The 26,774-nt window shown below is 37.6% G+C and overlaps 1 protein-coding gene across 6 annotated transcripts in view; it reads left to right on the plus strand.

Moving 5' to 3' along the window:
• mef2cb (myocyte enhancer factor 2cb) overlaps positions 1-26,774 on the plus strand; it is an 83,882-nt gene that overhangs the window by 47,828 nt on the left and 9,280 nt on the right. For 4 of the 6 annotated variants that reach the window (XM_052101828.1, XM_052101837.1, XM_052101854.1 and 1 more), the window contains 4 exons: positions 2,046-2,249; positions 18,920-19,066; positions 20,491-20,635; positions 21,655-21,729. In XM_052101828.1, the coding sequence (XP_051957788.1) occupies positions 2,046-2,249; positions 18,920-19,066; positions 20,491-20,635; positions 21,655-21,729 (571 nt within the window). The remainder of the gene's footprint in view (positions 1-2,045; positions 2,250-18,919; positions 19,067-20,490; positions 20,636-21,654; positions 21,730-26,774) is intronic. The other 2 variants (XM_052101862.1, XM_052101845.1) reach the window with 1 other exon arrangement.

Below are 26,774 nucleotides of genomic sequence, written 5' to 3' on the forward strand. Positions count from 1 at the left end.
GTAGCTTGACCACAGGGATTTATTTAAGGTCCTTATATCTTCATATCTGAGCCTGTGTGATTCTAGTTCCCCTTTCCTGTAAGCGGCCCAGTGCAAATCACTATGCATTTTTTTCTGATGTGTGAATTCATGATGGACAATGTTATTTGTTTTTGAGATATGCCAAAATTCTTAGTCTGTTAAGCAAACATACTGTTCAGTTTTCCTCCCATCTCAACCTGTTGACATGCTAGAGGTCAAACAAACCAGATGACAGGCTTTTGGCGTATCCTTTTGACACCTTATCACATTTGCCAAATCTCTAGAACCTCTCAAAACTGCTAAGCCAAAGCATAGAAGCTTTCTCAGGTTGTCAAAAGTCTCACTTTGGCTTTATTTCACACATTTCACAAAAGGAGCTATACAAAACATAAGATGTGTTCTTTAAGATCCTATTCAACTTGTGAAAATAATACATAATGAATACATAATGAAAAAGAAAATGACCTAAGCTAAGATTAGCCTAAGATGCTTTTCTGTTCTTAGCTGGTCTCACAGTCTGGTCAGGCACTTTTCACGGTAGACCACCTTATTGTCCAGCTGGAGACCAACTTGGAGAGGCTGAGAAACCAGCTAAACCAGTTTTATTTTTTCTTTATTTAGCAGGGACAACCAGGTGGTGACATGAAATGAAATACTGAAACTTCACTTCATCTACTCACTTTTTTAACTAACTTATCTTAAATGTTCTTTCCCTTCATGTTTTATAAGGCTACACTTTGGTCTGTGACTATTCCATAATTTTTTTATTAAAACTCATTATTTAGATAAAAAGATTTTGAAACAAGAACAGACTCTACCCTTTTATGTAACTAGGACTCAATCATCATTTTGCATTTAACATAGCAGAGAAGCTAAATTGTTTCACCATGACAACGTCAGAAACAAATTAGCAGCATCAAAGAATGTAATACCTTATGCTAATACATGCTAATTTTCTTCCTTAGCTAATTGCTTTAGTGATTACCACATACACAATATACAGTATTTTGTAAAATTATGCATTTTAACTATGTAATAAATAATGTATAGATTGCCCGGGAACATGTATCAAATTAAAAGGTGCATAGGGACATTTGGTTTCACTCAATAGCCAAAGGTAAAGACTTTAGTGGTTTGGCCTCAAGGTTCCTCTGTGTTGTTTTTGTCATGAGCTGGTCTGTGTGTGTGGTTTCTCCGGCACTGCTTAAAGTGCTCAAGAGACATGAAAACTATGAGGTCAGACAGAGATGCTTCTTATTTTTAATGCTGCTAATTTAGATGAGAACATGCACTGAGAAGTCATTAACAGCCTCTCAAACACTCCATAGCAGTGATGATCTTTGTGTGTTTGTGTGTGCATATGTTTGTATGTCTGTGCGTATTCTAAACAAAATAATAATAATTGCACGCAGAAGCACCAGGCAAAGAGAATTAGCCTCCCATAGAGCTTATTTCCTCAAGTAATACAGACTTTTACCCTCCAATTTGCTTAACCTTTATTGTGATAGAAAAGCCTAATTATACAGCTGAACTTTTGTATTAGAGGGGCAGACAGAGTTACTGTTACATTATTATTTTTACATAAAAAATCTATTGCAGGGCATGCATGAGATATTTCAAATATCAACGGTATTTTTCTTCTTATGAATCTAGGAATAACAACAAAAGTGAATAAAGTATTTTACTTATGCTTAAAATACAGAATCTGTAAAATATCACTGTGTCATCTTTGTTGATTTATGAGAGGAAAGAGTCTTATTACACTATTGTCTGTTTTTTTCAGATAATTTAAAAGAGCACAAAGGGAAAGAAAGGATCATTGATTTTCCAAAGAACACTGTATTTAGGACAACTCAAGAGTCAGGAATATTTTAAATAATCAACCACCTGAGCCAACACACACTCTCTAACACACAGAGTAATCCATCTCTGTTTTTACGCCACAAGCTATTTCTTTGTGTTACACTGTCATTTCAGGCAATGACCTTTATTTAACATATTTTTCCTCTTCTATCTTGCTTTAGGTGACATTCACAAAGAGAAAGTTTGGCCTTATGAAGAAAGCCTATGAGCTGAGCGTGCTGTGTGACTGTGAGATCGCCCTCATCATTTTCAACAGTACCAACAAGCTGTTCCAGTACGCCAGCACAGACATGGACAAAGTGTTGCTCAAATACACCGAATACAATGAGCCACATGAGAGCAGGACCAACTCTGATATTGTGGAGGTGAGTTATCAGACAGACAGATCTACATACACTAGCATGACAATCTTACACTTTTAAAAAAGTCAAATGTGATCGATTGTGCATTTTAGAATGTAATAAATGATTTTGCCCTTTGACCCAACATTTAAAGTGTGTTACAATAGCTTTTTGTTGTGTTATTTTGGGTCAAATCTACCTAAAGATGTATAGTAATTAAAGGTGTTTTATGTGTGATGATGACACATAATAAGCTAAACAGAACACTTTGAGGCAGATTTACTAAAAAGTGCCCGATTCACTAAAGGTATTATGCAGATCAGACAACGGTGCAAACACACCCACAAAATGCAACGCAATTTGTATGCACAATTCTGATCATGCGTTCTGATTCTCAGCGCAATATAGCAGTATATCACTTTGATCCAGACTCATGAACCATGAATCATCTCTTATACATGCAGAACGTGCCCTTGATGACACCGTGCATCTGGATATTTGTCAGGTTGTAACACTCTTCAACATCATTTGATGAGTATTTGATCGGTTGATTGAAACGATCGGTTGAAAATGTTTACAAACATCTCTTTTAAATAAAATTCATTTTACAGACTACTTTCATTTGATGGTGGCACAGAGTTTTGTGAATGAAGCACAATCTTTAAGGAGCCTAATTTACATAGAAAGGAGGCGTGTTTGCATGGAACAGAATGACAATGAATTCATTTAAAATTTTAAAGACACAGCGCAATATCAGCGCTGATTGCACACACTAAATATTATTGTGGTTGGTTATTGAATACGCAGGTATCTGCACTGAAATACTCCACGCAAAAGTGGCGCAACTGTTTAGTGAATCTGCCCCTTACTCTATTTATCAAAAATTATTAAATGTGCTGTTTTAATTATTTCCAAATAACAATATGTGAAAATGTTGTCAAATTCATTGTATTTATTGATATTTTAGGGTTTATTTGTGTGCCCATTCATGATCCATGCAACATTGTAAGAACAGGTCCACATTCATCAACAAAGTTCAAATTAAAATTACATTTATGAAGTGGGTTGTTCACAATTTACTATAAGTGTAATCCAACAAGCTTTTTTTATTTTAAGACACTCATTTGATTGTAGATTGATTCATTTTATTCTGACATATTGTCACAAGTCTCATTCACTCTAATTCTCTTGTCCAAGTCTTGTCTACATTTTAGCTACATGTACACTTATTTTTATTTGCTTAGTAATTCTTCATCTTAATATATTTTTATATTTACATATTCAGCAAGTTCCATGTGTGCACATCCATATGCATAACATATAACAATGTTTTTGTGGCAAGCAGTACTCCATCTCCTCACATGATTTATATTCCAGCAGTTTATTTAGGGTTTTTTTGCACTAGGAAATACCATCTCAAATCCAAAGATGGATTTTTGGAAGGTCCGTTATCCATCTGTCATTAGGTGTGCATGCAATGTGTTTGTCTCTTCTATAAGCTCAGGCATTGAGTAATAACGAGAAACACTGAGCAGCGCAGCAATATGAAATGATACATGATTATCATTACAAGTGAACTTGCAAAGTTTATAAAAATGATCACTTTCCAAATGTTGGCTATAGATGCAGTACTCTTGAAACACGTCAATGTTCAAAGCAATAATTTGCGATCTATCTGAATCATCATGGTAAATGAAGTTTATAGCCTATCAATATTGATATGAAGCACCCATAACTGTCACGTAACTGATGGTGTTTCATGGTTATTTAAAGCAAAGTATGGAGACCCATTTTGTTCATCTACATGCGCACAACGCCGAGGCCAGTTATGGTATGATTAAGACAGTGTTAACATGCATGATGGATGAAGTTGAGCTATAATCAAACTGTACAATTGCACTGGAAATATTGCTGGATTTTGTATCAGTCTCTTTCATTATTTGGAACAAAGATGCAATGAAAGTGAATGTTGACTGAGGCTATCATTCTGCATTTTGGACTTGAACCAAATCCGTTTATAAGATTTTTTTGGTTTACATTTTTGTGTGTGTGTTCCTTGGAAGAAAGAAAGTCAAATGGGTTTGTAACAACATAAGGGTGTGTAAAAAAAAAAACAATTCACTTAACATGATGCACAGGACTTTCGCATTGAAAAATTATAAAACACACTGGGTCTCAATTTTTGAAAGAACTTCCGAGTGCTTCACTCCACTTAAAAAGCAGGTCCTAAACATCATGGCTCACTCTACCATGCTAGAGCAGAAAGCACACTGGGAGAATCAGTGCTCAAAAACATGGAAGTGGAATGAGAATAAAAAAGAACACCTTGCTTCCATCATCAGGCAACAGCTTTAGTGTAGCTTTTTTTTCAACTTGCCAGATTTCACGTTAGAGTAATCGATTCAAGGGTGGCTAAAATGCCATCCTAACTTGATTTGTCGGCAGTGAAGTGTTGAGCTCCTGCAGGGCCGCGTTTTTCTGCTGCTAGGTTACATCACGGCCAGGGGATGTGGGCGGTGGGAGGTAAAGAGGAACAAAGCAGACTTCCTGTTGTGATGGCAGGATGGGGACGAGGCCTTCGGGTGAGCCAGAGGGGGGCTTGACATTGGGGTACCAGTGCCATAGTTCAGCTTTGAGCTTCTAGAGTCTTTAAGGATTTGAGTGTGTGTAAGTGTGAGAAAGATACACATTAGACATACATGTAGGATATAGACATCAGATGTGACTATACGTACAAATTTAGCATTGTTTAAATGAGCAGAAAACACACAGACACACATCCGTATAAAACACACAAATACAAATGCAAGCAATCTTTCCTCTCTTTGCCTGGAGTGCCTGTGGGGTGCAGTGGGAGGATAAGGAGAGGCAGGGGAGCTGGGCGCAGCGTGTGGGCGTCTTGAAGAGCAGCCTGCTACATTAGCAATAAAGCTCCATGTAATTAGCATGTCTTTGGTTGATAATTAGCGTTGTTGGGAGAGAGGCAGTGAGAGGCTTGCCCAGCCTCTTTAGCTGTTTATGAGAGGCTAGAGGCTTTTCTAACCTACTCCACTCTCCCTGGTACTTTCTTTGCATTTATGTCTATTTTTTATCTCAGCTTTCCTGAGTTTTTTTTATTCAAAATGAATGCTGATGTGCCTTTCTTCATTTAATGTTGCCATAGTAAAAGTTGTACAAGCCTGATTTCATGAATTTGATGTGACTGTGGTGGCATTTTGTGGCTTCTTACATGCATTGTGGCAGTTACAAAGTGAAATGTCCACTCAGTGACACTAAAAGTGAGTTTTTTATATTGATGTTCGGGTTTTAATTCAACAAAACCTACCTCCTTAACCTAACCTAAAACGTAACCTAACCGATAGTGTCATAAAAAGTAAATGTGACATGAAAATGCAATTACTGAGTTCAGCTCATGTGTCAAATCGCGGCCTACTCTGGATTAATTATTTATCAAATTTAGCTGCGTATGTAATGAAAAGTTTTCAATTAATCACTTTACAAATAATGCGTTTTAGTAAAAGTTTCTCCTCCTCATTAAAACATGTTAAGTAAAGTTTAAATGTAATGTTAAAGTGCATGACTCTGTACATAAATAAGTAAGCATAATTACAAAGTACTGTGTGTAAATATGGTACTATATGGGTTATTTTAGGCCAAGTGTAAACAATGTTACATAATATGTAACAGGGTTTTTTTTCACCAACTGAAACTTCCTGTGGCTAAATTTGGCACACATACATTTCCAGGAGGTACACGTTCGACTCGACTGCATAACCTAGCACAGAAACAGATTGTGTAGAGCATTGCATGCTTATTCATTATCCGCGATGCATGTCCTGGGCATAATAAACACTGGAGTTATTGTATGGAGAATGGAGACTTCACGCGCAAGCGGTGAGCCAGGTGTGGGAGACATACTCGTTGCATTGCCTGAAAACACCAAGATTAATTGTGATAAATAACAGAAAATTGTGTGATAAATCAGATAAAATATTTAATCAATTAACAGCCCTACCAATTAGTAAAAACTAAAGGTTAGCATATGTTGTTGAATTTTTTTTTGAATAAGATCAAAAAATTTGATAGATTAACATGAGGACGACAAACAGGAAGCACGTTGTGGCTGCCAGGTAAACTTTTGTCAACACTTACGTATCATATGGATTAGGACTGTGAAAAGGACACAAACACTTGAGAGTTTTCCAAACCCATCCTATCGTAGATTCACTTTATCTGAAGATCCTTTTAATCTTCTCTCTTTTGACACCACCACAACTTCTGAATGAAAGTGCGACAGAAAGGAACGCGTTTACAGTAGCTGTAGGCACAGGGAGACAAACTAAGAGAGAACAACAGGGAGGGAGGCATGTGATTATTTCCAAAGGTCACACTGTTAATGACTACCTGCTTGGTTAATGAGATTCCGCAAAGCTCCCTCACGATGTTTCACCCTCATATGTGTTGCCTTGTGCTGAGATGTGTGAGAAGGGTTGCAGGCGTCAGCCTTCCCTCAACTTGCATGTGTCTAAAGTAGAGGGAGAGAGAGAGAGAGAAAAAAAAAATGAAGGTCAACTCAGGTTCATTAAATGTCTTAGAGAATGCTTAATGTGGATGAGGTACACTAATTAACAGAATTCCATTTTAATTTCTCTTCCAAGAAGCAGTAAAGAGTGAATTAAAAGCTTTGCACATTAGCAGGCTTTTTCAGTAAAATACTCCCTCAGTTGACTTTTGAAAACACTTGCTTTCTTTTAGAGTTTGAGTAATCAGAGATCAGAGAGAACATTAGCCTAAAGCAGTTTTCTTTCAGAGCTGGTTCTCAGTGACCATTTATTTAACATACAAAGGCTTACTATGACATAACACACTGACATAACTGTGTCCACTTACAAAAAAGCACAGATCAGATAGAGAGAAATATTTGTGTATACCACCATAATCCACCACCGCACACACATAGACGCTTTTAATGCTCACGCGAAGAGTCAATAATTTTATGGTAACTAGCCATAATGTATGAGCCCATCATTCAGGCTGGATGTTTTTGCCAGATTTTGGGATTAATTTAAGCAAATAAACCTTGAGACATTTTGAGGCAAGTCCTCAGTGAAGTGATTGTGGATAACAATGCGTATATCGCCGACAGAATGCCAAAGGAGTACTGAAGACTTTTATAAAATTCATTTATTAAGCCTTGATTGCCTTAATGTTATAATACTATATACTATAATTCAAACAGAAACACAATATTCAGAGATACAGTAAAAGTCAAGATTATTCTGGTAACACTTGCTATGAAGCCTGTATATATAATTTATGATAAAGGCAAAGCTTGTGCATCGCAGTTAACTCATAATGCCTTAAACTGTAATATACCTAATCAAATACACTCACCTAAAGGATTATTAGGAACACCATACTAATACTGTGTTTGACCCCCTTTCGCCTTCAGAACTGCCTTAATTCTACATGGCATTGATTCAACAAGGTGCTGAAAGCATTCTTTAGAAATGTTGGCCCATATTGATAGGATAGCATCTTGCAGTTGATGGAGATTTGTGGGATGCACATCCAGGGCACGAAGCTCCCGTTCCACCACATCCCAAAGATGCTCTATTGGGTTGAGATCTGGTGACTGTGGGGGCCATTTTAGTACAGTGAACTCATTTTCATATTCAAGAAACCAATTTGAAAGCTTTGTGCCATGGTGCATTATCCTACTGGAAGTAGCCATCAGAGGATGGGTACATGGTGGCCATAAAGGGATGGACATGGTCAGAAACAATGCTGAGGTAGGCCGTGGCATTTAAACGATGCCCAATTGGCACTAAGGGGCCTAAAGTGTGCCAAGAAAACATCCCCCACACCATTACACCACCACCACCAGCCTGCACAGTGGTAACAAGGCATGATGGATCCATGTTCTCATTCTGTTTACGCCAAATTCTGACTCTACCATCTGAATGTCTCAACAGAAATCGAGACTCATCAGACTAGGCAACATTTTTCCAGTCTTCAACTGTCCAATTTTGGTGAGCTCTTGCAAATTGTAGCCTCTTTTTCCTATTTGTAGTGGAGATGAGTGGTACCGGTGGGGTCTTCTGCTGTTGTAGCCCATCCGCCTCAAGGTTGTGCGTGTTGTGGCTTCACAAATGCTTTGCTGCATACCTCGGTTGTAACAAGTGGTTATTTCAGGCAAAGTTGCTCTTCTATCAGCTTGAATCAGTCGGCCCATTCTCCTCTGACCTCTAGCATCAACTAGGTATTTTCGCCCACAGGACTGCCGCATACTGGATGTTTTTCCCTTTTCACACCATTCTTTGTAAACCCTAGAAATGGTTGTGCGTGAAAATCCCAGTAACTGAGCAGATTGTGAAATACTCAGACCGACCCGTCTGGCACCAACAACCATGCCACACTCAAAATTGCTTAAATCACCTTTCTTTCCCATTCTGACATTCAGTTTGGAGTTCAGGAGATTGTCTTGACCAGGACCACACCCCTAAATGCATTGAAGCAACTGCCATGTGATTGGTTGATTAGATAATTGCATTAATGAGAAATTGAACTGGTGTTCCTAATAATCCTTTAGGTGAGTGTAATTATAAGCACAGTTATAATACATATACATGTATTATATATTATACAAAGTAAATAAAAAGAATATTAAACATATAATACAACTAAAACACTATAAAAATATTCAGTCAGCGGTTACTCGGTTAATCACTTCTGTATTATAAAGGTGTAATTAATGTGTTATAATGCACTAATAGCATGTCATGCTACAAATTATGTGTTATGTCATGCGTTATACTGCAGTATACTATTTAAAGCTGCAACCACATATAATTAAATATTATAATGTTTTATAACTCTAATTATAATTATTTATGAAAAGATGTAATGGATTACAATGATTATAATGAGTAATGAATACATTAGGTATTAAAAAACATACAGTAAAATATATACAGGCTTTATAAGAAACGGTATCTTTATGGTGTATTTATAATTTGCTTTGTTAAAGACTCAAATATTAGAGGTTGATTGACTTTTTGTAGACCATGTATAGACGTCTTCACAGCACAAACAAGCCAGACAATTTCTACAGATCCTTGACATGTTGAAAAATAACTGTACAATTTTGCTTTATGTGCTTTCCTAAGCCTTCATAGAAGATCACATCACTCAGTTGGTGGAGAGCACCACCCCTAGATCCAGTCTAGATCATAGTTGACCCCACAGCCTTCCAACAACTTGTTCAACTTTTGCCTCATAGCTGCTGGATGTCAATGAGGAAAAAAATAAGAACATATGTTCTGACCCTCTCTCTCTCTCTCTCTCTCTTTTTTTCTGTCTCTCTCTCTCTATCTATCTATCTAAATCTCTTGTGTTTTCTCTACACTTCCCTCTGATTGGAAACAGCTGCAAATCGTGTACAGCAACACATTAAAAACTAGTGCATTTCAGATGTGTCCAAATAAGGAGCCCCCTCCCTCTCCCCCTTCCTCCCTCAGTTTGTGTGTGTGTGTGGTGTGGGTCTGTGTGTGTGGGTTTTTTTTTAGTATCCTTCCCCTAATAAATGTCTAAAAAAAAATGGTAGTGGTCTAAAAATAGTGTGCTGTGTTTCTAAATTTAGCGCTTGGCTTATTGCGCTGGCGAAGCAAATGGAGAAGAATAGGCGTGGAGTGGCAGGGTGAGTAAGCGAGACTATTTATTCAACAGCTTGTGAGGAGGCCTCCGATGAACTGCTGCCCATGGATTGCGGTCCACCCCCTCCACCGCCAGACCTGGGGGTGCCACTAAACATTTGATCCCAGAGATAAAAGCTGGTATTATTTATATATTTTTAATGACTCTATACAAATTTTTTTTCCCTTGCTCTGACTGAGAAGTCAAAGGCTTGTTTGATGAAACTACTAAATGAAAATTAAGAGAAAACTTGGATGACTTTTCCAAAGCTTCCATGTTATTGAAGTAAAAGTTAATATAATGGGGGCTCTCCACTAAATACATAACTTTCAATAAGTTCAAGACAGTAGTGGTGTTAAGCCACCAAATATGCATTAGTCATCATTAGAATATAGCCACAGCATAACAACTAAGCAAATTGTATTGTGTAGAAGTGTAACTTTACAATAGGTTTCTATACTTTAACATTAGTTAATGAAAAAAGAACATTTTTGAAAGTTTTATTAATCTTGATCTATTTACAGTATACCGGGTTACCAAGTTTTCTGATTCAACAAATTTGTCTTCTTATTAAACCTTTTATTATTGTGCTTATAGATAAAGAATCAAAGTTCATCTCTAGCTTGTCCATATAATCTGTCTAATGAGGATATGAAAGGCATAGACTGATTTTAAATCGGCATAACCCCAGAGTTTCATATAAAAGAAGCAAGACTGTCCTCTTTGGTTGTCCCTCATACTGTCAGTGGAAAAAGAGCGATCTATTTCTGTATGTGGGTGTAGATAGCAGTGTCCCCTCCCACAGGGCCTGAAGGGTGTGGAAACACAAGGTCATGCCAGAGAGGTCAGGTGCCTGTGCATTGTTCCTCAATACCCTCTGCCCCTTCCTGTAATGCAGCTGCTTGATAAGAACCCCCATAGACAAAGGCTGATAACTGATGTGTGTTGTGTCTGTATTGCATGTGTGTTCGCATTCTAACTCATCGTGTCCAAAAAACAGAATCAAAGCCCTTTCTCCATATGAGAATATTAGTGTGTGCATGTTGGGTGTCCTTCTGTCCATCTAGAAGTAAAAAAGACATAACCAACGTGTTTCAAATGGAAAGATGCCCATGGAATGAGTACCCCTTTGTGTAGCTTGACTGAGTGCCATTGTGTGCATGTATGGGATGGTCCATTAGGTCAAATGAATGACTTAACTGTCTTTCTTACTAATACAGCCATGGAGAGAGAATATGAGATGACACACTTTATGTTAACCATGGGATTGAGGGCCTATATTTCGTCTCTTATATGTTTAATCATAGTGCAAGCAAATTACAGTAAAGAGGACTTGGTTTTAGAGGTGCTCAATTCCAAAGCCTAAATGGCCTGATGGCACAGTTTAAATAAGGATAGTCTTCTGTGATACTCCACCTCACACTAACATAATGCTGTACACATACACAGAGTCAATCACATATGGAGCCCATGTCCCTTGTCATCTGCATCTCTGTGTCAATACTGTACACGACTGTAGCATGTTCAAACCATGCTTAATGAAATGGAGGCTTCCCTGTATCTACTCTAACCATCTGCTTCCAATAAGGTCAAGACAGACTGGCTCTCTCCCTGAAGTTCTGCTCTCATGTTCAATAGAAGCGAGAGACTCTGTGGTCCGTAGTATTGAAAAAGGCTCAGACTTTTCAACATTTCTTGTTCCAATTTCGATTTCAGTTAATGATTTAGATTCTGTAACAATTCTATAAATTATTCTTTTAGTAAATATGAAAGAATGGCCAATGTTTGTAAAGCAATTTGTATTGTATTCACTCCACAGCTTAACTCAATCACATGACAAGTCTTAATTATTAGTACAAGATTGTGAAATCGTAAGAAATTGTATGAGTGGACTCGTACAAAACATTTCACTTTTACTCTCGTAGAGAAAAATAGATAAACCAGCAAACAATGTTATAAGTGACTATTATAAACAAATATTTTTCTAAAGTTAAAGCACTAACCCAAACCTTAACGTAACCTAAAGTCTAACCCCTTAAACAATCCCTAAAGCTAACCCATGATTTTTCACTCTTGTGTACAATAGAAGATAGAGAAACATCAAGGCTTGGAATGAGATGAAACATACTGTCGGTTATTGACCTTGTGTTATTGGTTGTTGACCTTGTATTTCATAAACAAAATTGGAATAAATAACCAAATATGTTCACCGATGTTTCCTTTCTTAAAAATAATGTGTTGATAGGAGGCTAGCTAAATTTGATCCCTGTACTGTACCGTTTTCCATTTTTGTTTATTGATTGGTTGGTGTTTATGGGCATAAAAAGGTCTTCAAAGAAATTGGAAAAAAGCATGAAAAGGTACAAGCTTTTTAATTGTGGGAACAACAAATAGAACGTTTTGTTGATTCTCGTGCACAGCTGACAGAATATAAGACACTTTTTGTCATGTGTATCACATGTTTTATATCATGTTCCATTCACAATTGTGGAAGAATGCTGATGTTTCCGTTCACGGAAATAAAAATTATAAAATTCTTTCAGTTATTCCATTTTTTTTATTGTTCTTGATTCCCAACCCTACTGAATGCACATGTCTGTCACCAAGACAGTTGAAGCAAAGAGTGTGTACAACTGTATTCAATAATCAACCCACTTAAAGAACACATGAGCGCCCAAACATCAAACACTTGCAGTGCACACATGGTGAAGGCGTGGCTGCACATGATGTCATCTTTGTAGGCATAATGGGACCACCTCTGAGTTTGTGGCTTCATAGTGGATTTGTGCGAGAGTAATAAGTGGAAAAAACACTAGTACATGTGCTCAGCAAGGAAAGTTAGTGAAAGCCCAAAATAGAGTTTTGTGTGAAATTGTCTTTTTTTTGTGATCCACTAACCTGAGCTAATGAAATCAAATGTAAATGTTTCTATTGTACCTCAGAGTACCTCAAGAGTGCAAAGTTCAGTCAATTACAGCATTACAAATATCAGCGCATGTACTTTTGATGTGTTCTGCATGGAGAGAGTGTTTGCGCACCTCAATTGCCCTGTCCAATTAAAGAAGGTGCTGGATTTTGTATTTGATAGGCTTGTGGATATCATATAAATAAATATTGTCTGTTCTATCTTCTGGTCTCGATAAGTAGAACATTCAGTGTGGGCTTCTCTCCAGACCTCCCTGCCAGCTCCATCCCAAAGTTGGATGCTGGAGAAACCCTCTTGAAAATAACCCCTAAATACTGACAGTCTATCTATGTCAGTGTCCCTCTCGAGTCTGGCCTGGTATCACTAGACACTTGTCAGACAGAGGAGAGGCCAGAGACAGGACACTAAAATGATCAGTCTTATGGACAGCAGGGAATCTTTTTTGGCTACTCGAGCTAGAGTTTCTTTGACAGGATTACAGCTGAATTTGCAACCATAGTTGATATCACTCCATTATTTAGACTTTAGCCTAGAGAGGAGATCTGACAGAATGAGCCAGGAGAGAAGATAGGTGTGAAGGAGTCTAATTAGGAGCGTACCATTGAAGGTGATCTTCTTTTACTTTCTATCTGTCACCCTTCCTTGCCTCCCCTGTATCTCTTCCATTTTCTTAACCACTACAACTTCCCAACCTCTTTCCCTCTCAGCTCTCCATTGACTTTCTCAGTGCATTTTATCTTTTTATCAACCAGCCCTCTCCACCAACCCCCGCCTGGCCATTTTCCACTTTGCTAGATTGATTACTCCTCATCGATAATGTTTTGGATGGAAGAATACACAGCTTTCATCTGCTGAAGCTATTAAGATGTCAGAATGTTCTCGCTGCTTGGTTTAAGTACAAAGTGTTGTCTATTCTATCTTATTTTTAGACTTGAAAACTGGAAACTTGGAAAGTCGCAGACTATGTTTCTTGGGAAATCAATTGAATTGGCTGTGTGTTTTTTACCTTTAGAAATAAAGAGCATAAGAAATATGAAAAGCATCATAAAGAGGTAAAACAAGTTTGGTGATCCATTTATGGCTGTCTTCTGGATTCAATCCGGGGGGGTTGAGAGGTTTACGAGGACATTTGTTTTGGTTACAAACTGGTAATTGCAAAGGTATTATGCTACAAATGTGGTTTATGAAGACATTTCTAGTGTCCCCATAATTCAAATCACTTAAAAAATCATACTAAACGATATTTTATTAAAAATGTAAAAATGCAGAACGTTTTTGTGAGGGTTAGGTTTAGGGTTTGGGGATAGAATCTGTTGTTATTACAGTATTAAAATAATCTATGGAGAGTCGTCATAAGGATAGCTGCACCAGCATGTGTGTGTGTGTGTGTGTGTGTGTGTGTGTGTGTGTGTGTGTGTGTGTGTGTGTGTGTGTGTGTGTGTGTGTGTGTGTGTGTGTGTGTGTGTGTGTGTGTGTGTGTGTGTGTGTGTGTGTGTGTGAGCGTGTATTTATCACTTTGTGGGGACCAAATAAGGATAGTAAAACCCGAAATTTTTGACCTTGTGGGGACATTTTGTTGGTCCCCATGAGGAAAACAGCTTATAAATCACACTAAATTATGTTTTTTGAAAAGGTAAAAATGCAGAAAGTTTTCTGTGAGGGTTAGGTTTAGGGGTAGGGTTAGGGTTAGGGGATAGAATATAAAGTTTGTACAGTATAAAAACCATTATGTCTATGGAAAGTCCCCATAAAACATGGAAACACAACAAGTGTGTGTGTGTGTGTGTGTGTGTGTGTGTGTGTGTGTGTGTGTGTGTGTGTGTGTGTGTGTGTGTGTGTGTGTGTGTGTGTGTGTGTGTGTGTGTGAGCATGTATTTATCACTTTGTGGGGACCAAATGTCCCCATAAGGATAGTAAAACCCGAAATTTTTGACCTTGTGGGGACATTTTGTCGGTCCCCATGAGGAAAACAGCTTATAAATCATACTAAATTATGTTTTTTGAAAATGTAAAAATGCAGAAAGTTTTCTGTGAGGGTTAGGTTTAGGGGTAGGGTTAGGTTTAGGGGATAGAATATAAAGTTTGTACAGTATAAAAACCATTATGTCTATGGAAAGTCCCCATAAAACATGGAAACACAACATATGTGTGTGTGTGTGTGTGTGTGTGTGTGTGTGTGTGTGTGTGTGTGTGTGTGTGTGTGTGTGTGTGTGTGTGTGTGTGTGTGTGTGTGTGTGTGTTAGAGATTGAGGGCTGGTGACAGATGCAGACACTCTGACAGGTGCACATGTGTGGAATGACTGGCATAGTGGCCGACCTTCAGGGGGTTCACAGCGGCTGCAAGCTGAGTCTAAAACTGCCGATCCCTGCTTGAGCGCTCACTCAGCCAGCATGACCTCCCATCAACACGCTTCTCTGCCTCTTCACACTCCACTGCCTCAGATCAACGCCAATTCTGCTATACCATAATCTCTCCCCCACCCCCACCACGTTACCAAGTCATTACCTGAGTTCTGCTAGTTAGGGGGCAACTTATTATTTGAGTGAAATAATTTTTTTAAGTGACCAAGTTTTTTGAACTACCACCCAAGACACAGAGAGTATGGAGCAACACATTTGCTCTGTTCCAAAACGTATTGAGCTGCCTATGGAGGCTGCATTTGAAAGAAATAGTTCCCCTTAAAATGAAAATTCTGTCAAAATTTACTCATGCCATATGTTTTCCAAACCCATATGGCTTTCTTTCTTATGTGGGACACAAATTATGTTAAGCAGAATGTTAGCCATAGTCACAATTCGATTTCAATGTATGGAAAAAAGCAACATAGTCTCATGACTATGTTGCAAAATCGTAAGGTATCATGACTTCGATCGTACAATTAGGTGCGACTTAGATCAACCTCATTTCATTCCAAACCTTGTACTTTTCTTTTTTTCCTTGATACACCAAAGTTGATTTGCTATTCAAATATAATGGATTGGTGTAGGGTTGGGATAAGGGTTTAGACTTTATGGTTTGGTTTATGTTTAGGGTTTGGGTTAGGGATTAAACTTAAGCCAGCTACAGTCCTTTAATATTGTTACTTGTCAGACTGAATGATATGAATGCACTGAGATCGCCATGGCACACTGTCAGTTTACGTCAGACCGTACAATACACATCGGTGGTCCCATTCATCCCAATCAGTGAATGTGATCGTTAATATAACAGAAGTATATAGATTGTTAACAAGGAATAGAAGCAAAACGGTGAGGTTTGCCCAGAGGAGCATTTTTCTTTTTTCTTTCTGAAAGTCAGGGCATCAGCATTTCCGTTTCTCCAATACCACTCCATCACCTGTCAAAATAGGCATTTAATAAAGCATCCTGTTCACAGATACATAAAATTACAGATGTTGAGAATGAACGTGAGTGTGGGAGGTAGCCTACAGTATTAATTAGCCACCACAAGCAAATATTTGTAACCAATCAGCCACGCAAAATTTCGAAATTTCGTGTAGCTAATAATATATTGTGCTTCCAAATTCCCTATATATAATGCATAAACATGACATAGATTTATATAATTTGATCCAACTGTATCTGCTGATTTTGATTAAAACGTCCCATAAATGTGGTGTGAATCTTAACTAAAGAAGTTTACAAATGTTTAAAGTACATTTATTAAAAGTAAAGTAGTAATTCTTTTAAAGTTGTACAAAAAAATTATGATAAATTTAAAGAAAAAAATTCTTAATAATTTAATGCAATAATTTATTGATTTTCGTTTTGTATGCTCTGTATTTATTTAATTCAGGGAATAATGCTTTTAATATGCTGACATGTTACACTTTTTTCCAAGTATTTTCTGCTTATTTATTTATTAAAACTTTTTTATATAAAATGAAAAGTAGAAAACACATTGAAAGAGCTTGATTAGAGTGATAACTGGGCACAAATGTTGCTATGGTGGTGCAAACACTGAGCAGGTTTCTTTCCAAGTAAATTAGGGTGCGAGAGAGGAGCAGAATATCTCATCTGGGCGTCTTAATAGCAGTCACACTATCTCTTCAGCCCAAGACAGCTGGGAAAGGCTCCAGCACTACCTGTGACCCTAGGAAAAGTGGCTTCAAAAGATGGATGTATGGATGTATGCATATATGTGTGTGCAATGTATTTTTGCACTTATTAGAGTATTCTACACCTTGCAGACTTGCAAAGTTGCTGTCTTTGTAGAGCATTCCAAATCTGTCACTTATGAGCATTGCTGGTCATTGTTGTGTTCTGGGTGCTGGTGTCCAAGCAAAGTATTCTGGTGTGCTGGCGAACCTACCAGGCTTTTCAACTTGCTTTAACTAGCTTAACCAACTTAATAAGAAATATAATGCTCGCCAGCAAGCTTCACCAGCTACAGTACATTTTGCTGCAGCCAGCTGGCTGACGAGCATTATATTTCTTATTAAGTTGGTTTTCTCCATGGAGAAAAGCATGGCTATGCTGTTTCACCAGCTAGACTAACACCTACTCACCACTTACCAGCATGAACCAGCCTAGACCACCATGGAAATTGCATGCTGGTTAAGCTGGTCTTTGTAGCCATGACGTTTTGGGGGTTTTGTTGTTTTAATGATTGAAAGAGAGACACAATATCTATCTAAATCTAGCTTTGCTTTCATTTTCTATTTCAATTACTCAGAATATATGTACTTTTCTTCAAAGCATTTGATTAACTTAATATGTAAAAGTCTACATCATCTCACAGTACCTACCTCCACACAATCCCTAAACACCTAATAGAAGCATGTCACACCAAAGACAAGAGAATGAGAAACCCATCTTCATCAAGCAGTCACATCAGCAGAGCAAATTGTGTGATTGATGCAGACAGGCAAATGAAGGCAGCGAAGAACTATTGTATGTGTGAGAGCAGTAGCTGCACATATGTTAGCAGGTGCTAATATCCCGCCACACTGATTTCCCTCTTAAATCTAAAGTTGATCCTGTGGAAAGTGTCTCACTTTGATGTGATGTCAAACTCTTTAGGCACAATGTACAGGTAATGACACAAGACAGTTGTAGGCATTTTGTTGTTTTGTTTTATTCTTAGCATGAGGCTGTAAAAGTGCCTCAGGTTTTTATCTCAAATTTACCTAAATTTTATCATGTACACAAAAGATTTTTTTTTGTGAAACTAGAATTTTGCAGCACATACTGCTATTGGCTTATTTGGACAGGAGACTCAGGACAGCATAATCTTTTACTCTAGTGAATGAGTGAAATGGTGACAAATGTAAATTAAGAAGAGATGTACAAAATCATAACTCTTCCCATTTGACAGACACTCTCTCATAGGTTGAATCTACTCTGAGAGGAAGATGCCATTCCCACTAGAAGGTGGCCATCTGGTGGCAGAGAGTGAAACTGCTCCTTTAATACAGATTGGAGAGGCCACGATTTTGTTCTGCTTTCATAGCTTGTTTGCTTAAGCGTGTCACAACTTCTGTGCTCCATCAGACAATTTTTGTTTTATTTTAAAACTATACTTGTATTATTATATATTGTTTTTATTTTGGTTCCTTTGTTGTCTCTTTAGTCCTAGTTGTCCAGGGATAGGTCATCTGTGGTCAGGAGCACTAGAGCCACTCCTCACTGCTAGAATCACATGAAGATTTTATTTTTACTTTTTGGCACCCAGACCTGGTTAAATGTTGATATGTTTACATTTTAGGTTGGCCCTTCCTGTGTGTGTATCATGTTGTCTCTGGACAGTCTACTTTGAACTAGCTTACAAGGAAGATTTATGATTATTTTATATTGTATAAATATAAGTAACACGACCTTAAGAAACTAGTCTAAATAAAAACAAGACATGAAAGATTTCTTGAGAATTAAACTTGAGCTTTGAGTTACTTTATTTGTAGCAATGTATTAATAACACTTTTTAAGTCTCACCAAGACTATTTTTTTAGTATGATTAACAAGACAACTCTTGGAAAACTTCAATTTAATCTTGTCTAAATTCAATATGCATGGCAAACCCACCTGAGGGTCTTCATGGTTGGTATTTGAAATGTGTGCAAACTTGTATTTACAGACATTAAGAAAGAAGGGTCTAAATGGTTGTGACAGCCCTGACCCCGACGCAGATGACTCAGTTGGCCACAGCCCGGAGTCAGAGGACAAGTACCGTAAAATCAACGACGACATTGATCTGCATATGATCAGCAGACAGAGGCTTTGTGTAAGTACCAACATCTCAGACAAGCTCTCTCACACTTCCTTCTCTTTCTCTCTTTTTCTGTCTCTCTCTGCTCCGTCTTACTGTTCGCCCTCCACGGACAAAGAACAAAGACAACGAGAGCCCGGAGCTCATGTCTGCTCTTGCTCTCACTCCATGTATGGAGGAGAAATACAAGCAGATTAACAAAGAGTTTGATCTTATGATCAACACTCAGAAGATATCTGTAAGTACAGTGAAGAGAGAAGAGGTGAGGGCAAACTAGCATATCTGTGGAGAAGCTAGCAAAGCTAACAAGCTTATTTGGAGAAACAGTGGAAGTTCATTCTAATCTTAATTAAGTCTTGCATTGATCCTATGTAACATATACAGATCTCAAATACTGTAGGAAAGGCATGATGCTTGGATGCATTGGAGATAATTACATTTCTGATTTATAAGGCTTGGCTGACACTAAGATTTTTAAAAGTGTATTTAAACCACCAGTTGAATGTGCATTGGAAAGTCTTCCACTGGTTCAGAAATATAATAGATGACTCGTGACATCTTCTTTAAACCTGCAGTCTGATTATTTTAAAGAAAATTGCAAAAACATTTAATTGGAGACTATCAAGGTGCATACACATAACTAATGTTACGGATAGAATTAAGATAAATAAAACTATTTATTCATCAACTGAATGTGTGCGCAAACTCAGCATTTCCATTACAAGCTCGGGTAACATAACTTGAGGCAAAGTGCTTTGAGGGTTGTGATGTTAGATTTATATTGATCAATTCGATATTGTTTCTCTTAAAGAACAGTTGATACACTATGTCCAGGAACTCTACAGTGTATTTAGTGGCTTGGGTGAATTTGGTTGCATTGGGTGGAGTGGAGAGACTCTGACAGTGGTGAAGATGGTGGCAGTTAAGTCTGTGGTTACAGTGACTGAGTTATATTTTCCCAGTTACAGAGTATAGCAGTGCAAACAGGAAGGATGGCACCATGCAAATGATCGCTCATGTAGACAAAAAGATTTTAAGAGCCCTCTCCTTATCAAATTATTTAAAATTGTGTTTTCCAGGTCTGAAAGTAAATGAAAATGAATACAGTCTTAAGAAGTCATGGAAATGTGTATAGTAAATATAAAGTGTGTCTTGAAGCCTGTCAAGGAAATGTCCTGGTCATATTTAATTATCATATTCTCATAATCATAACATTCAATCTGTTACTAACCATTCAAGATTATCCATCAACAATATTCTCACATTTTACTTCTGTTTCTTTTTTCATTTTTGTTTTGTTTTGTTTTGTTTCTTTTTTCTTTTATTTTTTTGCTGCTCTTCTGTATTGTGTTTAGTGTTTAACTCTTTATTTTAACCATTATTGTTGTAGTTTATGTGACTAATTATTAATTGCATATCTTTCATCTGTCTCACACCAGGCTGTGCCCTCTTCTAACTATGAGATGTCCATTCCCATGAATAACCAGATCTACTCGGGTAACCATAACCTGCTGCCCTTGGCCCACCATGGCCTACAGAGAAACAGCATGTCGCCCGGAGTCACGCACAGACCTCCTAGTGCAGGTAGATAACACATACAACTCAAGAGTATAATCAGTGTATTCATTGTAAATAAAACACACACATTTCTACTGATGTAACAATGCCCAAACTGGCAGTAAAAAATTTATATTAACCAATAATGTCATAGCCCAATTTTCAACATTTTCAAATATCAAATCAAGTCTGATATTTAAAATCAAGAGCTGCTCTACATTTTTCACTTTTTCACTCTGAAATACATCATGTTATGTGAGTTAAAAAATTATTTTATGATGTCTTTCAATTTAAAAGTCATCCTAAATTATCCAAACAAGCACAAATTACAATACAATATCCATGTTTAACTGTATTACTACAAAACCAATACTCTCTATTCCTTAGCTTTTACCTATATTTCTGTCTCTTCCTGTATTTTTATATTTCTAAGTGACGGATGTTCATACACGATCATGTTGGCACTGGCATTGTTGTGTTGTCTTGGTTCATTAGTTTGAGTCTTTCACCCACAGCTCTGTCATTAAAACTGCTTTCTCCTGATGTAATCAGCCCTGTATTCCAGGAGCGCTTAACTAAATATGAGTTTTGGCCCAGCCCGTATTTCTCTGACCACACTTGCTCCTGTGCATGCTTAAAAATAAAAATGTGTACTTTTTCTTGGACACCACGGCCGAGCCCCGCCGGCCACATCGCTTCCCCCTCAGAAATGTGTGCTGAGGTGGAAAAGGACAGTGTTTTGTTCTCTCAGACAAACACACACACATCTCTGTCACCTTATATCGGTCTCCTTTGCTCTTAAACTCGCTGGGAGGAAGATCTCTATGGCTCGAGGGAGCTGAATAAATGACCTGACATGTTTAAGAAGGAATATTTTGCGGTAGGATATGGATGTCAGCTTCAATGAAGTGACTAAAATCTCTGTCTCTCACTCTCTCTCTCGCTCTCTCTCTCTCTCTCTCTCTCTCTCTCTCTCTCTCTCTCTCTCTCACTCTCTCTCACTCACTCTCTCACTCTCTCTCTGTGTTTTTCTCTTCTCTTGCTAGGTGGTCTGATGGGCGCTGATCTCTCCACTGGCGCTGGCACCAGTGCTGGTAAGGACGGCATCCCCTCATACTACAGTATGTTTTCTCTTCATCAAAACTTTTACTACCACTAAATGCTCAAATTCTCTACCTGCTCAAATCAGCCTCACAAATGTTCATGAGATTGTGATGTTTGTGTAAAGCTGGGGTTGTATTCACAGTCATTATTTTGCAGACTATGGTCATTAACTAAACTGGACTGGTTTAAAACCAAACATCCACAGTAATTGAAATAGTTGATTTTGTTTGTTCACCTTAAGTCTTGCAAAATAATTACTGCGCAATAGTAGTTTTTTGCTAACTAACTGACTAATTTCAACACTTGCCTCATTTTGCCCTCCACACAGTTGTTATGGAGCAACACAAAATAAAATACAAAATAAAATAAAACCTAAACATCAATAAAACAAAATAAATATACTTCACTAAAATTGTGTTAAATATTAAGACTTGTTTTCAAAGAGATATTTTTTTTATTCTTTACCTTATTTCAAAATTATCATATTTAAGTTTATTTAAACTTAAATATAAGTAAACATATTGAGGTTTGCACTTCAAACAAGAACAAAAAAAAATAAAAATTAAATAAGAAAATAAACTTTCAAGATATATTTTATTATATACACAATTTAGAATTGTGTAACGTTGGGCTGGCAATGACAGGCAGACGATGAAGACGGTGATGTGTGTTGAACCCAAGTGCAGTTTATTAGCAATCGTGAAATCCAAAGCCCATTACTCTAAATGTGAACATGCTTGCTTACAGCATCTTTAAAGATCAATTCTAATGTGTATAATACCTTAAAACCAAGGTGCCAAATTTGTCTGAGATTTGGCAAAACCACATGCTCACACTCCCCGTATATGCCCTTCAAGTATGTCTCTATAAGCTTTGTAAATATCAATTTTTATTTATTTTTTAAGAGGTAAACAAACATATTAGATCTAGTATACGCTTCACTATTTGACCCTTTTACTCTGCTTGTTTGCTTCAGCTCCCATTGTCTGATCCAAACTGAACACGACAGCACACACACCTTCCCTTTAAGTCTGCTCTTCTGCTTTATGTCTTTTGCAGGATAACAAATATCATATGTTTGGAGTGAAACATACTTGGAATACTTTACCATGCAGTAGTCTAGTTACCATCCTTTTGGAAAATGTGTTTATATATACAAGCACAATCCACTTGAAAGGGATAGTTATGGCAGCATACAGCCAGAGTGCTGCTTTGACTTGTGGTTGCCGCAGTCTCTTGGTATATGCGGACGTGTGTGTGTGTGTGTGTGTGTGTGTGTGTATGTGAGCGGATTTGGGTGGTTTACGAGGACATTTTCTAAGTTTACAAACTGGTAATGACAAGGGTATTATGCTATAAATGTGGGTTATGAGGACATTTCTAGTGTCCCCATAATGCAAATCACTTGAAAAAGCATACTATATGTTTTTAAAAATGTAAAAATGCAGAAGGTTTTTTGTGAAGGTATTGTTTAGGGGTTGTGGTAGGGTTAGGGGATAGATTATGTTGTTATTACAGTATAAAAATCATTATGCCTATGGAGAGTCCTCATAATGATAGCTGCACTAACATAGTGTGTAGTGTGTGTGTGTGTGTGTGTGTGTGTGTGTGTGTGTGTGTGTGTGTGTGTGTGTGTGTGTGTGTGTGTCTCAACCACTAACTAGTGGTCACTACAGAAGCATGGCATGGATATTTAAAGCAGGACAGTAGTTCCTTTGAACTTGGCTTCTGGGTTGCTGAGACACAGCTGGGTAACCTCGTCTGGCCCTGTGGCCATTGTATGAGGGGAAGGGGAAGGCCTGTCAACTGACCCCTTCTTCTCACTGTCTCTGATGCACAAAAGTGCCACTTGTTAATGTGGCCCTTCTATCCATATTCAAGGTCTACTGCCATCAAATGAAGCCATTGTGCTGGCGCACACGCTAACAGAGGGCACAGTGTAGAGTTGATGTAGGCTGCCACTCTGGAAACAAGAGTTGAAGAGAGTCAAATGCTCAAGTGCCCTCAGTATTAATAGTCTGACAGAGAATGCAACATCAATATTCAGTCTTTTTTGTCTTTGAACAGCCTTAGTTGATTCCAAGAACTATAGTATTACATGTATTCTTTTTGCAGATGCTTTTAACCAAAGCGACAAGGAATACCTTTTATCAGTTCACGTGTTCCATGGAAATCAAACCCTTGCTCTATCATTTAAGCTACAGGAACACTATAGCATCCTATTTGTTAAATAATACAATTAATTTAAACACTAATAGAGAGAGATAGATACACTAAGTGTAAGTGTATCTGAGTGGACTTGTATCCTAGTTACACAATATTGTGGTAACCACATTTTTAAGATTGATTGCAATCAGTTGAAACTAAGATGCACAAAAACTTTAAATGTGAAAAGAAAAACCCCATAGTGAACCATCATTCAATGGCAAACAATCACCTCACACATCAAGACATATTTATATTAGTGCTGTAAGTCGATTAAAATTTCAATCGCAATTAATCGCATAATGTTTTGTAGTTTTGAAAGTGTTGGATTTTGACTCATATATACAGTATATACTTCTTTTCCTGTCAAAATCCATTTAGTTCCTTCTTAGAAAATAAAACAATATGTAACAATAATGTTTTGTTATAATTTTCCAAACAAAGCCTTCCACAGTATAAAGATGGAAATGCACTAAAATAGCACGAATTCAAGTAGCATGATATGTTTCTCAAAATCTAACTGTGAGAAAGACTAATTGAAATAACTAGTCTCCTAATAGTTTACATATTCATTGCAATGGACATTAAATCTCTTAATCCTCCATAATATTAATCTGCTGGTAGAATGTGACTGTGTGTCAAGCTCCGCTTTGAACTCCACATGAAAAGCGCTTGCAGAAAAAAAAAAGTCTCATTCTGCGTTTTGGTGATAGTTAAGAATTGCCTGCTTCTGTGGAGATTACAACGTGCCTTAGATAGTCTGAACAATACTTTATTTCTATAACAAGATCCATCTGGGTTCATTTTATTCATCAAATTGTGTTAAGAGGTCCTTTCTCCATCATTTTATCTTTGACACAGAAGCTTTGTTGTGTGTGTGTGTGTGTGTGTGTGTGTGTGAGCGTGTATTTATCACTTTGTGGGGACCAAATGTCCCCATAAGGATAGTAAAACCCGAAATTTTTGACCTTGTGGGGACATTTTGTCGGTCCCCATGAGGAAAACAGCTTATAAATCATACTAAATTATGTTTTTTGAAAATGTAAAAATGCAGAAAGTTTTCTGTGAGGGTTAGGTTTAGGGGTAGGGTTAGGTTTAGGGGATAGAATATAAAGTTTGTACAGTATAAAAACCATTATGTCTATGGAAAGTCCCCATAAAACATGGAAACACAACGTGTGTGTGTGTGTGTGTGTGTGTGTGTGTGTGTGTGTGTGTGTGTGTGTGTGTGTGTGTGTGTGTGTGTGTGTGTGTGTGTGTGTTTTATGCTGGTTTATGCTGTATTGACAGTAAATGCATTAATCGTGATTAAGAAAAATGAACTTGTTAATCTTGCATGTTTTAACGTGTTCATTCTGACATCTCTAATTTACAGTTTATATTATGTAATTATGCTCTGTATTTATGTATGTAAATATTTGGACTATATATACACATATATAAACTTACAGTGTATTTCAAATCTTTTTGATTCCATGCTTGGCACAGAGTGCTTCAAAATGAACTTAATTATGTCCGTTGCTTATGGTCTTGTGTGTGCACAGCACCCTGCCATTCTCGAGACAACCACAAATCCCCTGTTATGTTTATTTATGCATGTGTGACCCATTGCATTAAGCTAAGAGATATGGGAAGGTTGGCCAGCTCATCGGACAATGTAAAGCGGACCAAACTTTTTACCTCTTAAGGGGTGGTTTTGGGTCTCACAGACAGTATGATAAAAAATTTTTGTTAACTGACTGCTCGCAGATATCTACTCTCACCACACCTCAGCAGTTTATCACCAGTCATTGAATTAGCTGTGCATGTGAAATTCTTTCAGTTGCTAGAGCCAGGGCCAGGCTGAAACCTCAACAACGAGTAAACAAACATGGACAACAGGATGATTAACTGAGGCCGTTAGACCACAATAAGAAATCAGAGACGGTTCAATATGCAGGGAAAGCGAGTGTGTGCTAAACCACACTAGACGGTCAGTTTGCTTTAACGTTAAGTGGAAACTTAGGCCAAGCCCATTTACAGCTAAGCCTCCTCTTTGGAGCCCCAGAAATAGAATTGGGTCCTTTATCATCTGTACACATCAGGCGATTTGTGTGTGAAGAGGGGACCACTAGTTTCTGGGAAGCTATAATTTTAGTACTTCCCCATTGTGAGGGCTATGGCTAGGCCTCAAGCACACAGGGAAAAGATGCGTGGCTTTTGCAAGGGAAACAATGTTAGTCAGAAAACTTTTAGAGGATGGACACTGTATTGGCCTATAGTGCAGCGGTTCTCAACTGGTTTTATTTCAGGACGCAAGTTTGCATTCTAAATCAAGCGATGACCCAACACATAGCAAATATTAAAATGTATTACTATCACCATGAACTGCCAAAGCCCAGCATGATGGTTTTGCTCTAGGTAGCCAATAGTTAACTACATAAAACACATTGTGTTCGGCATAAACCATGTTTATCCTTGTTGCATGTATTTAAGTTAGCCTGGGTCTGATTTTACCTTGCTTAATTGTGCACATAGGATGAGGGCTTGTAACACAACCTGTCCATGTTGCCAACTGCCTAATTTGGCTAGTTTCTATGCAGTGACAGATGCATTTGCACCAAAATACTGTTTGATTGGTTGAATGGACAACATTAGAAATTGTTAAAGGGGGTGTTTTTTTCATCCCCTTTAAAGGTTTATAAGCCTGTTTTTTTTTTCTTTTTTGCTATACTAATAATGCACAACTATGTGCATGTGTGCTATGCATTTGTTTATGTGTATTTACCGACCCTATCAGGATGGGTATGTGTAACTTCTTCTGAGGTCGCGAGACCTACTAGTTTAAAGGGATAGTACACCCAGAAAGAAAGTCATA

Source organism: Xyrauchen texanus, chromosome 3, assembly GCF_025860055.1.
Source record: "Xyrauchen texanus isolate HMW12.3.18 chromosome 3, RBS_HiC_50CHRs, whole genome shotgun sequence".
Classification (NCBI taxonomy): Eukaryota; Metazoa; Chordata; class Actinopteri; order Cypriniformes; family Catostomidae; genus Xyrauchen; species Xyrauchen texanus.